We start from the raw sequence: 12,874 nt of genomic DNA, 5'->3' as shown, positions 1-12,874 counted from the left end.
TCTGTCTGTCTGTCTGTCGGTCTGACTGTCTGTCTGTCTGTCGGTCTTTGTCTTTCTTTGTTAGCATCGGATTATCCTTGTCCAAATCCTACCTCTTGTCATGCTAAGGATATTCGTTTGTTATTCTGCTTTCTGTTCCATCGATAAAAATAAGAAAAAAAGAAATCAGGACATCTCAACTTTTGAAAGTGCGTGGGCTATCTCACGCACAAATGAACACATATTTGTGATATGTCTTCTTCTTCTGCCCACGTCACCTCGCTAGCATCGTGGGTAACTTCCAGCCGCAGAAAGTAAGAGTAAAAGTTGTGCTCAACACTGGGAGCCCGCCATCTGGAGATGCTAATTAGCTCAACCCTGGGGTACAATGAGTGATATTAGCTGGCTCAACGCACGGCGGCAGCCAAAACTCGGCAGCAGGACTCCCACTCTCCGGACCTGGAGCCGTCCAGCCCTGTCTGTTTGAGCTCAGCAGCACTTTGTTCATGCATAGGAGCCAAAATATATACACACTTCTTTAAAACTGACATCTTGAGATGTAAAATCCATCCCCAGTCGATTCCTCTCCTGGCACGTCAGACTTGTTGGTTAAACAAACCTGTGTTTCGGCAGAGGGCTATTGTCTTGTATGTCGAGTCTCCTATCTGAATCCCAACGCCCTTCATCAGCTGATTTTGTGAGGAGCTCGAGGAAGCCCAGAGGGGTGGAAAGGGGAAAGGGGTACAGGCAGGGGTGTCTAAGCACACTTGTCACTATAGATTCCCCTGAGAAGGGAAGCCTCAGGGCCAGAGTTGTTGCAATCTGTCTCCTTGTCTTGGACAGCTTGATAGGACTGCAATTGTGTAACAGAGAGAGGGAGAGAGGGACTGAGTGAGTGAGAGAGAGAGAGAGAGAGAGAGAGAGAGAGAGAGAGAGAGAGAGAGAGAGAGAGAGAGAGAGAGAGAGAGAGAGAGAGAGAGAGAGGAGGGGGGGGATTGGGGGGAGAGAGATGAAGTGATGAACCAAATGTTTTAAGATCCTCTTTGCCTTATCGAGCCATCTTAATTAAATACATTGATATGTGTTTATTTCATATGATTAATTACTAGGCCATAGACTGGATAGTGTAGCTGGTGAAACCTATACCGTTTAGACACGTGGCGGCCAAGCCACGTGTAAAGAAAGTAAAGAATTAAGTTTTTGTTTTGAAGACAAGATTGTATCTTCAGTTTCAGTCATCTTAATTAATGTCACGTATTTTCCGCAGACATCGCGCAATAGAGAAAAGGACAGCGAGACAGAAACTTCCATTGTTTCTCCCTGCATTTTGATGCAAGTGCGACACCATGTGGCGAACAGAGAAATAGCAGCCACGATTGATCGACGCTTCTTCCCTCGTCTAGTTATGTCTTCTTTCTAGGTCTGGACGTCAAGTTGGAAAAATCGATAGAAACGAAAATATCGAATCTGGCTTTGCAATTGTAGTTCTAACTATACCCATGGATCGCTTAGCATCTTTTGGAAGTAAGTAACGGTACCATGATGTGGTTAAAGGCTCACTGCAGATACATGTTATTTATTTGTGTGTGGCTGTTTGAGGTGGACTACTGTAGATCCAGCTAGCTTAGCGTATAGCTCAAAGAAAAAATGGAGGCGTATCGTTGGGCTACTTTTGACTAGCTGGTTAACCCCAAACACAAGTCAACATGCATGACAAGGTGTAGTCACCCCATGCTGCTCACAGACAGCTCATCAAAGCGGTGACAGCAGTGAGTTTGGTTATTTTTCTGTGTTCTGAGACTACCTTCCTCTATGGCTTCAGGTGATCCTTTTGACAAGCCTCCATGCAGGGGCTGTTCGTCTCACCTCACCGAGCCCTACATCAAGTGTGCAGAGTGCGGTCCCTCGCCCTTCCTGCTATGCCTACAGGTACTGGTATGATGGTACATGTTGCTCTTGTCTAGTCCCCTGCCGATTCGGTCAATGATAGTGCAAGTCAATTGAGAAATGTGTGTTGTTGTGTTTCAGTGTTTCACCAAGGGATTTGAGTATAAAAAACACGAGAGCGATCATAAATATGAAATCATGGTAGGTGATTCTCACACTCAACAACACTCACTCGTATACACAACGTGACACACCAGGGGCAGTTTGACTTACTCTATATTTTCACGTTGCAGACATCAGATTTTCCTGTGTTGGACCCTGGGTGGACAGCCCAGGAGGAGATGTCCCTCTTGGAGGCCGTGATGGACTGTGGCTTTGGCAATTGGTGGGTGGTTCCTCTCACACGGCTCCCTAAATACAGACATTGTATTGGTATTCACACTCTCAAGTATCGACACTTTCAACAAAGCATCCTCCATTTATTTGGCAATCTTTTGTTGATTAAAACTGAAGTATTATCACATGCCATGCCGTGCAATCAATATCGATCCATTATGTCAGAATAGTTTAGTGGTCAGGATGGTCAACTACATGGTACTGGGTTCCATGCCCGATGTCCACAGCCGACACCCTAGGGCAGTGTTTCGCAAATGGGGGTACTTTGAAGGAAATGGCATGCACATACAGGATTATTATTATTTTTCATTTTATTCTCTCCCTAAAGACATCATTATACTACAGTCTAACACAGTTCCACGTGAATCCCACAGGCAGGATGTGGCGTATCAGATGCGTTCTAAAAGCAAAGAGGAGTGCGAGAGCCACTACATGAAGAACTTCATCAACAACCCCCTGTTCTCCTCCACCTTGCTCAGCCTGCGACAGATCGAGGAGTCTCGCTCCGCGGACGGAGCCATCGCCTTCAGACGTACTCTTTCACACACGCATACACACACGCAGGGGTTTAGAACTGCCCTAAAACAATTCATTGCTAGGTTATGCTGCGATTGTTTGCAGCCCTACTCGTCGCTTTTGAATAAAACATATTGGCAATGTAAATAATAATAATGAATTGAAATGTATGGAAACATGTATAGCGTACCATCTGCTCCCAGCCACAGATGACCCCCCCAGGCCTACGTTTGACTCGGTTCTGTCCAGGGACATGGCGGGATACATGCCTGCCAGGGCAGACTTCATGGAGGTGATCACAGATTTACTATTACTGCTGCTACTACTATTACTGCTGTTACTACTTCTACTAATACTACCATTGCTCCTTCTACTACTACTATTGCTGCTGCTACTGCCACTATTAATGCTTCTACTGCTACGATTACTGCTACTACTACTATTACTGCTGCTGCTGCTACTATTACTACTATTACTACTGCTGCTGCTGCCACTATTACTGATACTACTACTACTACTACTGCTTCTTCTACTACTTCTACTGCTACTACTAATACTACTAATAATTATTTTGTAATAGGCCTACAGAAATATTTTATTTCAAGTTATGCATTAAGTGAGGAAATAATCATTTGTGAAATATTTTAAATGTACAATCTACAGTTTTCAATTTGAGGTTAGTCGCCACTTTCTGTTGTCATGCATGACTCACGAGGTTCAACATTTTTCCTGTGTAGGAGTTCGACAACTACGCTGAATGGGATCTGAAAGATATTGACTTTGTGGACGATGACTCGGACGTCTTGCACTGTGAGCAAAAACATTGTCATGATTTGAGTGATTTCAACCAAATTAATATATTTATAATATATGAATACAATTATTATTTTTTTCTAGCTTTAAAGGTTGCAGTCGTGGATATATATCACTCACGACTAAAGGAAAGACAGCGCAGGAAGAAGTAAGTGGACAGGGATTTATTTAATAAGGTATTGCAATGAGTCCTTGCTGCCACTAGATGCCAATGTAAGCGCTTAAAACTTAACGCATTGCCCGGGGCTATTCTTAACGCAATACTTGCTGACTACTATGTACAATTTTATATATGATGCTAATCGTTGAGCTTTGGCCCAATCAATTATTTAATTTAGTCCAGATAAAGCTGGGGGGGCGGGGAAATTGAAAGAGGGTGCGTAATCTTATTTAAACTAATTAATTTAGATTCATGAGCCAAATATTAGCATTCATTTAGACTTTGACCAAATAATTCTCCCTGTTTAAATATTTGCTACCTTCTGGAGTGTCAATCAAAGCCCCTCCATAATCGCAGGTGTTTCATCTATTAATAGCATGCATATTTCATAAAGGGGGCTCGGCTAATCACACCCTTTTGGAATAAATTTCGTGTGCTCTTTCGCTCGGCATTTGCGCCCCCGAAAATCTCCAACATATTAAACTTCTGGCATTTGGGCTCCCCTTCTCCTCTCTCGCTCGCTCCCCTTCTCCTCTCGGTCTCGCTCCCCTTCTCCTCTCTCGCTCGCTCCCCTTCTCCTCTCTCGCTCGCTCCCCTTCTCCTCTCTCGGTCTCGCTCCCCTTCTCCTCTCTCGCTCGCTCCCCCCTCCTCGCCGACACGCCACCGCCCAGCCCTGATTTGACCCCAGACACTGACCGCTTAGTATTTCCACAAATGCCGCCTCACTTCTCCTCACTTCGGTGGCGAGAGGCTGGAGCACATGTCCTGTATATATTATGTAGGGATCGACCGATGTGGATTTTTTTAGGGCCGATAACGATACCGACTGCTTCCGATTTTATTGAGCTGATATTTGGAACCGATACTGCTTTTGCTCCCTCAATTTACATCATAAAAATAACACAATGATGATAACAAATGTAACAAGTCTCAATTTAAAAAAAAAGGCACATTTATTGTAACTGTCTGTTAATCATGCCGGGACGAAATGTAAAAAAATAATAATAATCGGCGAAAGAAATCGCCCGATGCCCATACACGTAAAAAAACGCAAATATCGGCCGATTATATTGGCCGGCAGATATATCGGTTGATCACTAATAGTATGTATTATATATATATATATATATGTGTGTACATTCAACATAGACAATTACTTTTCCCCCCTAAAGCTTTTACTTCACTTCAGAGCGTGGTTCATCCACGGGTCATAACTCCAGATCCAATGTGTTTTTATTCCAGAATCGTCCGAGACCACGGGCTGATAAACCTACGGAAATTCCAAAGTGAGTTCTCTTGGGGGGGGGGCACACTGGCACTCAGCCAGCTCCACAGTCACATTCAACACTTGAGCACACTCAACGCGCCACACGATCTTCCGGATGGATTGTGTGTGTGTGTGTGTGTGTGTGCGCGCGCGTGGCGGTATGTTTGTTTTGCGTTGCTACGGATGCCCACAGACAACGATAACATAATGAAATGCAACAACGAGCGGGAGGGGGCGGGAGGGGTTAGGGAGGTGGAGGTTGAGGTGGATGTGGGTGGGGGTTAGGGAGGTGGATGTGGGGAGGGTTAGGAAGATGGATGTGGGAGGGGTTAGGGAGGTGGAGGTTGAGGTGGATGTGGGTGGGGGTTAGGGAGGTGGATGTGGGGAGGGTTAGGGAGATGGATGTGGGAGGGGTTAGGGAGGTGGAGGTTGAGGTGGATGTGGGTGGGGGTTAGGGAGGTGGATGTGGGTGGGGGTTAGGGAGGTGGATGTGGGGAGGGTTAGGGAGATGGATGTGGGAGGGGTTAGGGAGGTGGAGGTTGAGGTGGATGTGGGTGGGGGTTAGGGAGGTGGATGTGGGTGGGGGTTAGGGAGGTGGATGTGTGGGTGGGGGTTAGGGAGGTGGATGTGTGGACTGTCGGACCTCAAGTGTTCAGATGGACTGACCACTTGAGGTCCGACAGCAGCGAGCCGCCCCGAGGTCCCAGCTGGTTTCCCCACGCGCGCTCAGTCAATCGCCCCCCGCTCCTCGCCCGGGATCAGGGCTGTTCCGGTACGAGGGGGGGGCCACAGATTGCAGAGGGCTCTCCGGCCTTGATTAACCCAAGATGGTTAAGTGGTCACACAGCCACGCACACAGCCCTAACCACACACACACACACACAGCCCTAACCAAACACACAAACCCAAAAGGTTGTGGGTTCAAACCCAAGTGTCCACGGCCTTCCTTTACACGTCCTTGAGCAAGATGCCCTGACGCAAGTTGTTTTGGATGAAGGGGTCCTGCAAAAGGTAATGGAATAGAATATAAATGGGTCTCATTAGTTTTTGCATAAGCTCGTTGTGATCTCCAGGTGTGGGGAGACTGACCGTAGCAGAACGCCCCCTCCCCCCATGTTTTATTTATCCACCTGCAGTCAACCCTCCCTCCCTTCTTCCCTCCCTTCTCCCTCCCTCCCTGGTCTTTCAAGATAAAAGCGGAGCCAGGGTATCTACCGGCCAGTTGTCATGGAGACTGCCAAAGACTTGGTGTTATACATGTTTGTGCACTCGCATGCATATGCGCGCACCTCTGTGTGTGTGTGTGTGTGTGTGTGTTGCGTGTGCGTGCCGGTGACGCGCTCCTGAAGTGACACTGGCTAGCCCGTTCGCTGAGGGCGGTCCCACCCAGGAGGCTGCAGGGCGGGGGTCTGTCTCCGCTCTGCTGTGACTCTTTGGGGGGGGGGGGGGTCTCTCAGTCCCACACGAGCCCAGGGAAAGCACACAGACCTGGTGTGCTTTCCCGCCATTTTATCTCCTCACCTGTTGCCACTGTGCCTCCATAACGTCCGTGCCAGTCCGCCTCCAACCTCTCAAACTAGGTGTCGTTGGGCCAGCGTCTCTAAAGAACGTTGTCACAGTGCCTCTGAGGAGCGTTTGTGGGGCGTTCCGCCGGGGGGAGTTTAGCCCGTGCGACCTCATCCTTGACATGTCCGCCCGCCGTGGCGTGGAGAAGGTTATCGCTAATCAGCACGCCGATTGGGCCGACACGCATGGTTGGGGAGGGGGGGGGGGGGGGGGGGGGGGGGGGGGGGCAAACCCCTGCCTGAGTACAGACACGACACGCTCGTCTCCTCCATACATACACTAACCCAAAAACATGCATACACCAACAATAACATACATACACTAACCCAAAAACATACATGCACTAACCCAAAAACATACATACACCACCAAATTGACAAACACCAACAAAAACAAACACCTACAAAATAATACATAAAAACTCTACTACAACTACACTAACTGAAAAACGTTCAGCATTCCTTTTATTCATGCTTAGAATCATCTGGACGACAGCCATTCAATTTAGTGCAGCCATTTTGTTTAAAATCATTTGTCTGTAGTGGCTTCTTATCGCTCCCTCTCTCCCTCCCATCTCTCCCTCTCTCCCTCTCTCCCTCCCCATCCCTCCCATCTCTCCCTCTCTCCCTCTCTCCCTCCCCATCCCTCCCATCTCTCTCTCTCTCCCTCTCTCCCTCCCCATCCCTCCCATCTCTCCCTCTCTCCCTCTCTCCCTCCCATCTCTCCCTCTCTCCCTCCCCATCTCTCCCTCTCTCCCTCCCCATCCCTCCCATCTCTCCCTCTCTCCCTCTCTCCCTCCCATCTCTCCCTCTCTCCCTCTCTCCCTCCCCATCTCTCCCTCTCTCCCTCTCTCCCTCCCCATCCCTCCCTCTCTCTCTCCCTCTCTCCCTCCCCATCTCTCCCTCTCTCCCTCCCTCTCTCCCTCCCCATCCCTTCCTCTCTCCCTCTCTCCCTCCCCATCTCTCCCTCTCTCCCTCCCCATCTCTCCCTCTCTCCCTCCCCATCTCTCCCTCTCTCCCTCTCTCCCTCCCCATCCCTTCCTCTCTCCCTCCCCATCCCTCCCTCTCTCCCTCTCTCTCTCCCCATCTCTCCCCTTCTCTCCCTCCCTCCCCATCTCTCCCTCTCTCCCTCCCCATCCCTCCCTCCCCATCTCTCTCTCTCCCTCCCTCTCTTCCCCCCCCCAGTGCTGGAGCGCTGCTACCCGAAGGAGGTGCAGGATCTCTACGACGTCATGAGGAGGTTCGCCCGGGTGGCCGGCCCCACCGAGCACGACAAGTTCATCGAGAGCCACGCCCGTGAGTCCCCGGGGCCCCGCGCGACTAAGAATAGAGCTGTGCGGACGTTGAAAACACAAAAAAAAGTCTACCGTTTCACTCTGGTGCGAAATACACTTGAAGAGTAAAAAAAAACTAATTGGATTACATTCTTATATTCTTGTTTTTTATTTTACCTTTATTTAACCAGGCAGATCATTAAGAACAAGTTCTTATTAACACTGATGGCCTGACAGAAAGCACAAGCTTCTTGGGGGGGGGGGAGGGGAAAGGGACAGTGAGAAATGATAGGTTAGAGAGGTGTTTTTTTAATTTTTGCCATATATAAATAATTTCCAATTTGAGGCCATTCACTCCGCTTCTAAAAGTCTTTGTGTGGCCCCAACTTGTTAGCCTGAGCAGCTCGTTTGGATTGAAGTCAGCCTGCCCTGTGAGTCATGCTCCCATCATGCTGGCCCCACACACACAGAGAGCCGTTCATGGTGGTACCGCAGTGGGTTCTCATCGCCTTCATGCAAACAGTGTTCACCGTTTAGCATCGCGTTGTTAGTTTGAGCCTAGCGGCCACTCAGTGCTTTACATCGGCAGGAATCCAATTGTAAAGACGATTATCGATTAAAAAGCTATTAATTTGAACGGATGTAAATATTGAACTTGAAGTCTTTGCACGTAAATATAGACACGGTACACAAAGATTTGACTAAGGATCTGGGTTTAATCTCGGTAGCTTAGCACTCGGTCGTGGCGTTTGCCTTGTCCCACACCGGCCTACGTGCATCTCTAAACGTGTGCCCGTAGGTTAATTAGCTTTGATCTCGTTTAGTGCACGATGACAGGGAGCGACCAGCAGACTAACACCCCTGTTACTGAGTCACCACCATTAGTAACAGCTCACAGCGTGTCTGGCTTTGATGTCCGCAAGCATTGATCTCAAAGATGCTGTGTGTGCGTGTGTGTGTGTGTTCGCGTACGTGCGTGCAGGGATCAAATCCAGTCCTGGTATCCATTCTGTCTAACCCTTGCCTTCCCTTCCAGTGGAGTTTGAGCTGAGGAGGGAGATACGCAGACTGCAGGAGTACAGGAAGGCGGGCATCCAGTCCTTCTGCAGTGAGTGTCCCCCGTGGCGGGAACAAATGCAGAAGCCATTGGCGCGATTGGCTTGCTTGGCATGCTGAACATTTTGTGGGGTTTACGCGGTTTTCCAGACATATCTAAGATCTTTATCTCTAAAATTATGTTTTTTCAAGAGCGTCTGCCTATTTGAAGATAAAATTGGCATCTGGCTTTTGGCGCATAGTGGCAGTTTGACGGTCAACACAGTTATTTTTTTACATACGCTAGTGACACTGGCTACAAATACATGCAGGTTCAATCGACAGATTGGTTGATTTAAGTCATCTTCTCAACGTGTTCCTTTTGCTCCTGTGGGGCTAAGGCCTTGTTTTGAAATAGAAGAGCCTTTTGGAAATTTCTTTTTAACACAGTTATGGAACGTCAGTTCAAAAACTGAATTAGAGAACTTTCTTTCGAGGATTTCTAATTTGAGGAACTGTAATTTGAGGAATTATTATTGGAAGATTTGTAATTCGAGAAACTTCAATTGCAGAACCTTAGGTCGAGCCCTTCCTCTCCCTTCTGACCCTGTGTGTGTGTGTGTGTGTGTGTGTGTGTGTGTGTGTGTGTGTGTGTGTGTGTGTGTGTGTGTGTGTGTGTGTGTGTGTGTGTGTGTGTGTGTGTGTGTTTGTTTGTTTGTTTGTTTGTTTGTTTGTTTGTTTGTGTGTTTGTGTGTTTGTTTGTTTGTTTGTTTGTTTGTTTGTTTGTTTGTTTGTTTGTTTGTTTGTTTGCAATTGATCCTGTTTGTTTGTTTGTTTGTTTGTTTGCAATTGATCCTGTTTGTTTGTTTGTTTGTTTGTTTGTTTGTTTGTTTGCAATTGATCCTGTTTGTTTGTTTGTTTGCAATTGATCCTGTTTGTTTGTTTGTTTGTTTGTTTCTGGAAGGTGCCAAGGTGTACGAGCGGGTGAAGCGCGTGCGTGAGGACGAGCGCAGGAAGCGGACCATGCTGTGTGACGTCCTGCAGTACATCCAAGATGGCCGCGCCTGCCAGCAGTGGCTCAGTAAACAGGCCGCCATGTGAGACGCCTCATTCTTAGTTTATCTTTGCTTAGTGTCGACAAAAACAAACACTCGCGGCTGTGTCTATAAATAGGATTCACAGTGTTACTTTTAGTACTGTACATTTGGCTACTCTCCTGGATAATATTCCAAAGATCCTGCCTCTAAACTGGACTAGAAGTCCCAAACGTGTGTATTTGTGTGTGTCTGGATGTGTATTGACTCTATCTCGTCCCTTGATCACAGAGATTCTGGCATCACTCCTGTTGTCACCACCATCACCATGTCAAGTAAGAAGCCTCTCTTTATTCCTCCTCCTAGTCTCCCCTTATCCTCCGTCTATTCCTCCCGTGTTGTGCTGTCTTCCTGGAACCGCTCCCAGCGTCGACAAATGAATGCGTTCAGAGAAGCACCTCCATAAATACACTCAGAGACAGCGTATATATTTATCTCCTCCTCCCACCTCCCTTGCTTACTCCCTTGTTGCCTTTTGCCCAAAAAAGATAAATGGAGCGCATAATCAGGATTGTTTTTATTGCTAGAATTTACACCGACATATTTTCTTATTTATTTCTCTCTCTCCTTCTATTCTACCTCCCTTTCCTCCTCCCTCATCCCCCTCCTTCATTTCTCCCTTCCTTCACTCCCTGTCTTCCCTTTTCTCCCTCCCTCAAGCCCTCTCCTCCCTCCATCAATCCCTCCTCCCTCCCTGAATCCCTCTTCTCCCTCCCTCAATCCTGAATCCCTCCATCAATCCCTCTCCTCCCTCCCTGAATCCCTCTTCTCCCTCCGTCAATCCTGAATCCCTCTCCTCCCTATCCTCCCTCCCTGAATCCCTCTCCTCCCTCCCTCAATCCCTCCCCTCCCTCCCTCTCCTTCCCTCTCCCTCCCTCCCCTTCTCTCTCTCCCTCCCTCACTCTCTCCCCCCCCCCCCCCCCATGTCCCTCCCAACAATGGCCTCACTGATTCTTTGAGGTTGTGCTCAGGCTGGTTATCATGTTATCTGACCACCCAACCGGGCGGGCGGGTCTCCAGGTTTCGGGTGTGTTTGTTTGACCGCCTTGTTGTGTGCCTGCTTCCCGCCTGTTTCCACAGCGACGGGCAGGAGGAGCGCCCCCCCGCTGAACCTCACGGGCCTCCCCGGGACCGAGAAGCTGAACGAGAGGGAGAAGGAGGTACGGTGGTCCCGTCATATGGAGAGGGCGAAACGGGTGCTGTTGTTATTCATTAGCTGTTATTAATTAACAACTCTTTAGAGTAAAGTAGCTGTCTGGCCTTCATAGTCTAGACTTCCACCCCTGGTGAGAAGATTAAATTACCGACTCAATAGCTTATCAAATCCTCATTATTAATAATTAAACTAAAATGAGGCCATCTAATGAAACCACAATGCACTCCCAATTGATCAGCATGCAGGTATGTCCTCATGCTCCACCATGTGCATGTGGCCCAGCCGTGGCGCGTAGAGCTGCTCGATTGTGGAAAAAATACTAATCACGATTATTTTGGTCAATATTGAAATCAAGATTATTCAAACGATTATCCAAACAAAACCACTTTTTAACTGAGAATACACAAAAAGTTGTGCAAAAGTATATCCAGCTGTTCATTTTAAAAATTTCGATAAAACATTTAATGAATGAAACAAACAAAAAGTAATGAATAAATAAAATGTCTAAACTCGATTGTATAAGGCTGAAGATCGTTTGAACCAAAAAGCGCGCTCAAAATGAGATTAATCGTAGCAGCCCTACTGGCGCGTTGCCCCGGACCAGAGTGCATCGCTCACACGCCTCCCCCCCCCCCACAGCTGTGCCAGGTGGTGCGTCTGGTGCCGGGGGCCTACCTGGAGTACAAGCAGGCCCTGCTCAGCGAGTGCCGGCGCCAGGGGGGCCTGCGGCTGGCCCAGGCCCGCTCGCTCATCAAGATCGACGTCAACAAGACGCGCAAGATCTACGACTTCCTCATCCGCGAGGGCTGCATCAACAAGGCCTAGCGGGACGATGGCGGCGGCGGCAGCGGTGGCGGCCATGCAGAACGCTACGCGACGCTGGGGGGGGAGGGTGGTCGAAGCGGCGTGGTGGTCCGTGTGGTGGTGTGTCTCGTTGTGGCGTTCGCCGTCGGAAACGGTTTATCAGTAATGGAGTCTTTATGTTTTTGAATGGACTAATGTGTATTTTTGCGATGGTGGACACTACTATTTTGTACAGTGCTCTGTGTACAGTCCTGTTCTGTACTGTGTGTGGTATGCATTTGAGGATGTCTTCGTTGCTCCTCTAATAAAGCAGCTTTTTGTTTTTTCTGTAATGAACGTGGGGTTTTCTTGTTGATCGGCATTATCGGATCTGGCTGTGTGTGTGTTTTTACTCAAGTTTATGATGTTAATATTTGACGGGCCGAGCTGTTTTGGATGCATCTGTCAACCAAATATGATTGCATAGAAGAACTTTAGTGGCTATAACCACCATCTTAGGCGCATCCTTTTGAAATTTGTCATTCCAGTGAAAAGGATGACAACTTAAAATGTAAGCACTGATGTCAGAGGCACATTTTAAAACCCATTTGGCCGATGTCTCAATTGACAAAAGAGTGGGCTTATATAAATTTACAGGAACCTGTAGTGGAAAATTATTCAAAACATGAAGCAAATGTCGGCCCAGCTATTATTCCAAATGACACTATGAAATGCTGACATTCAGAGATGGATTAGGACCATACTGGGAGTTTAAAGTTGCTGTCGGTAAGATTTAAATGTTGGAAGTTTTGTTGCTTCCTCGCACCTGTGGTAGAATTATCATAACAGTAGTTTATGCAAATGTGATTAACAGGCGACGTGGATTCCCTAGGAGCGGCCTAAAATTTAAATTGGCTCACACAAAGCATTACAATCAATAATAGCTGTC

General features: G+C 47.8%; 1 protein-coding gene across 1 annotated transcript; it reads left to right on the top strand.

Moving 5' to 3' along the window:
- The first annotated feature begins 1,383 nt into the window (after positions 1-1,383).
- tada2a (transcriptional adaptor 2A) lies at positions 1,384-12,247 on the top strand. The gene is made up of 15 exons (XM_079733478.1): positions 1,384-1,503; positions 1,802-1,908; positions 2,008-2,067; positions 2,160-2,251; positions 2,637-2,794; positions 2,982-3,070; positions 3,516-3,588; positions 3,676-3,739; positions 4,994-5,037; positions 7,769-7,879; positions 8,894-8,965; positions 9,857-9,989; positions 10,218-10,261; positions 11,067-11,146; positions 11,782-12,247. Exons 1-15 carry the CDS (start codon positions 1,479-1,481, stop codon positions 11,965-11,967), a joined length of 1,338 nt encoding a protein of 445 aa, XP_079589604.1. The 5' UTR covers positions 1,384-1,478; the 3' UTR covers positions 11,968-12,247.
- Positions 12,248-12,874: the final 627 nt, after the last annotated feature.

The sequence above is a fragment of the Pollachius pollachius genome, assembly GCF_949987615.1.
Source record: "Pollachius pollachius genome assembly, chromosome: 3".
NCBI classification, from domain to species: domain Eukaryota; kingdom Metazoa; phylum Chordata; class Actinopteri; order Gadiformes; family Gadidae; genus Pollachius; species Pollachius pollachius.
The sequence above is the reverse complement of the archived record's forward strand: the minus strand, read 5'-3'. Positions and strand labels throughout refer to the sequence as shown.

What these genes read in the sequence shown, in the direction of transcription:
- tada2a (XM_079733478.1), top strand. Translation starts at nt 1,479, where the DNA reads ATGGATCGCTTAGCATCTTTTGGAA. An exon ending in CACCACCATCACCATGTCAA is followed by an intron (nt 10,262 to 11,066) that starts GTAAGAAGCCTC and finishes CTGTTTCCACAG; the next exon opens with CGACGGGCAGGAGGAGCGCC. An exon ending in TGAACGAGAGGGAGAAGGAG is followed by an intron (nt 11,147 to 11,781) that starts GTACGGTGGTCC and finishes CCCCCCCCACAG; the next exon opens with CTGTGCCAGGTGGTGCGTCT.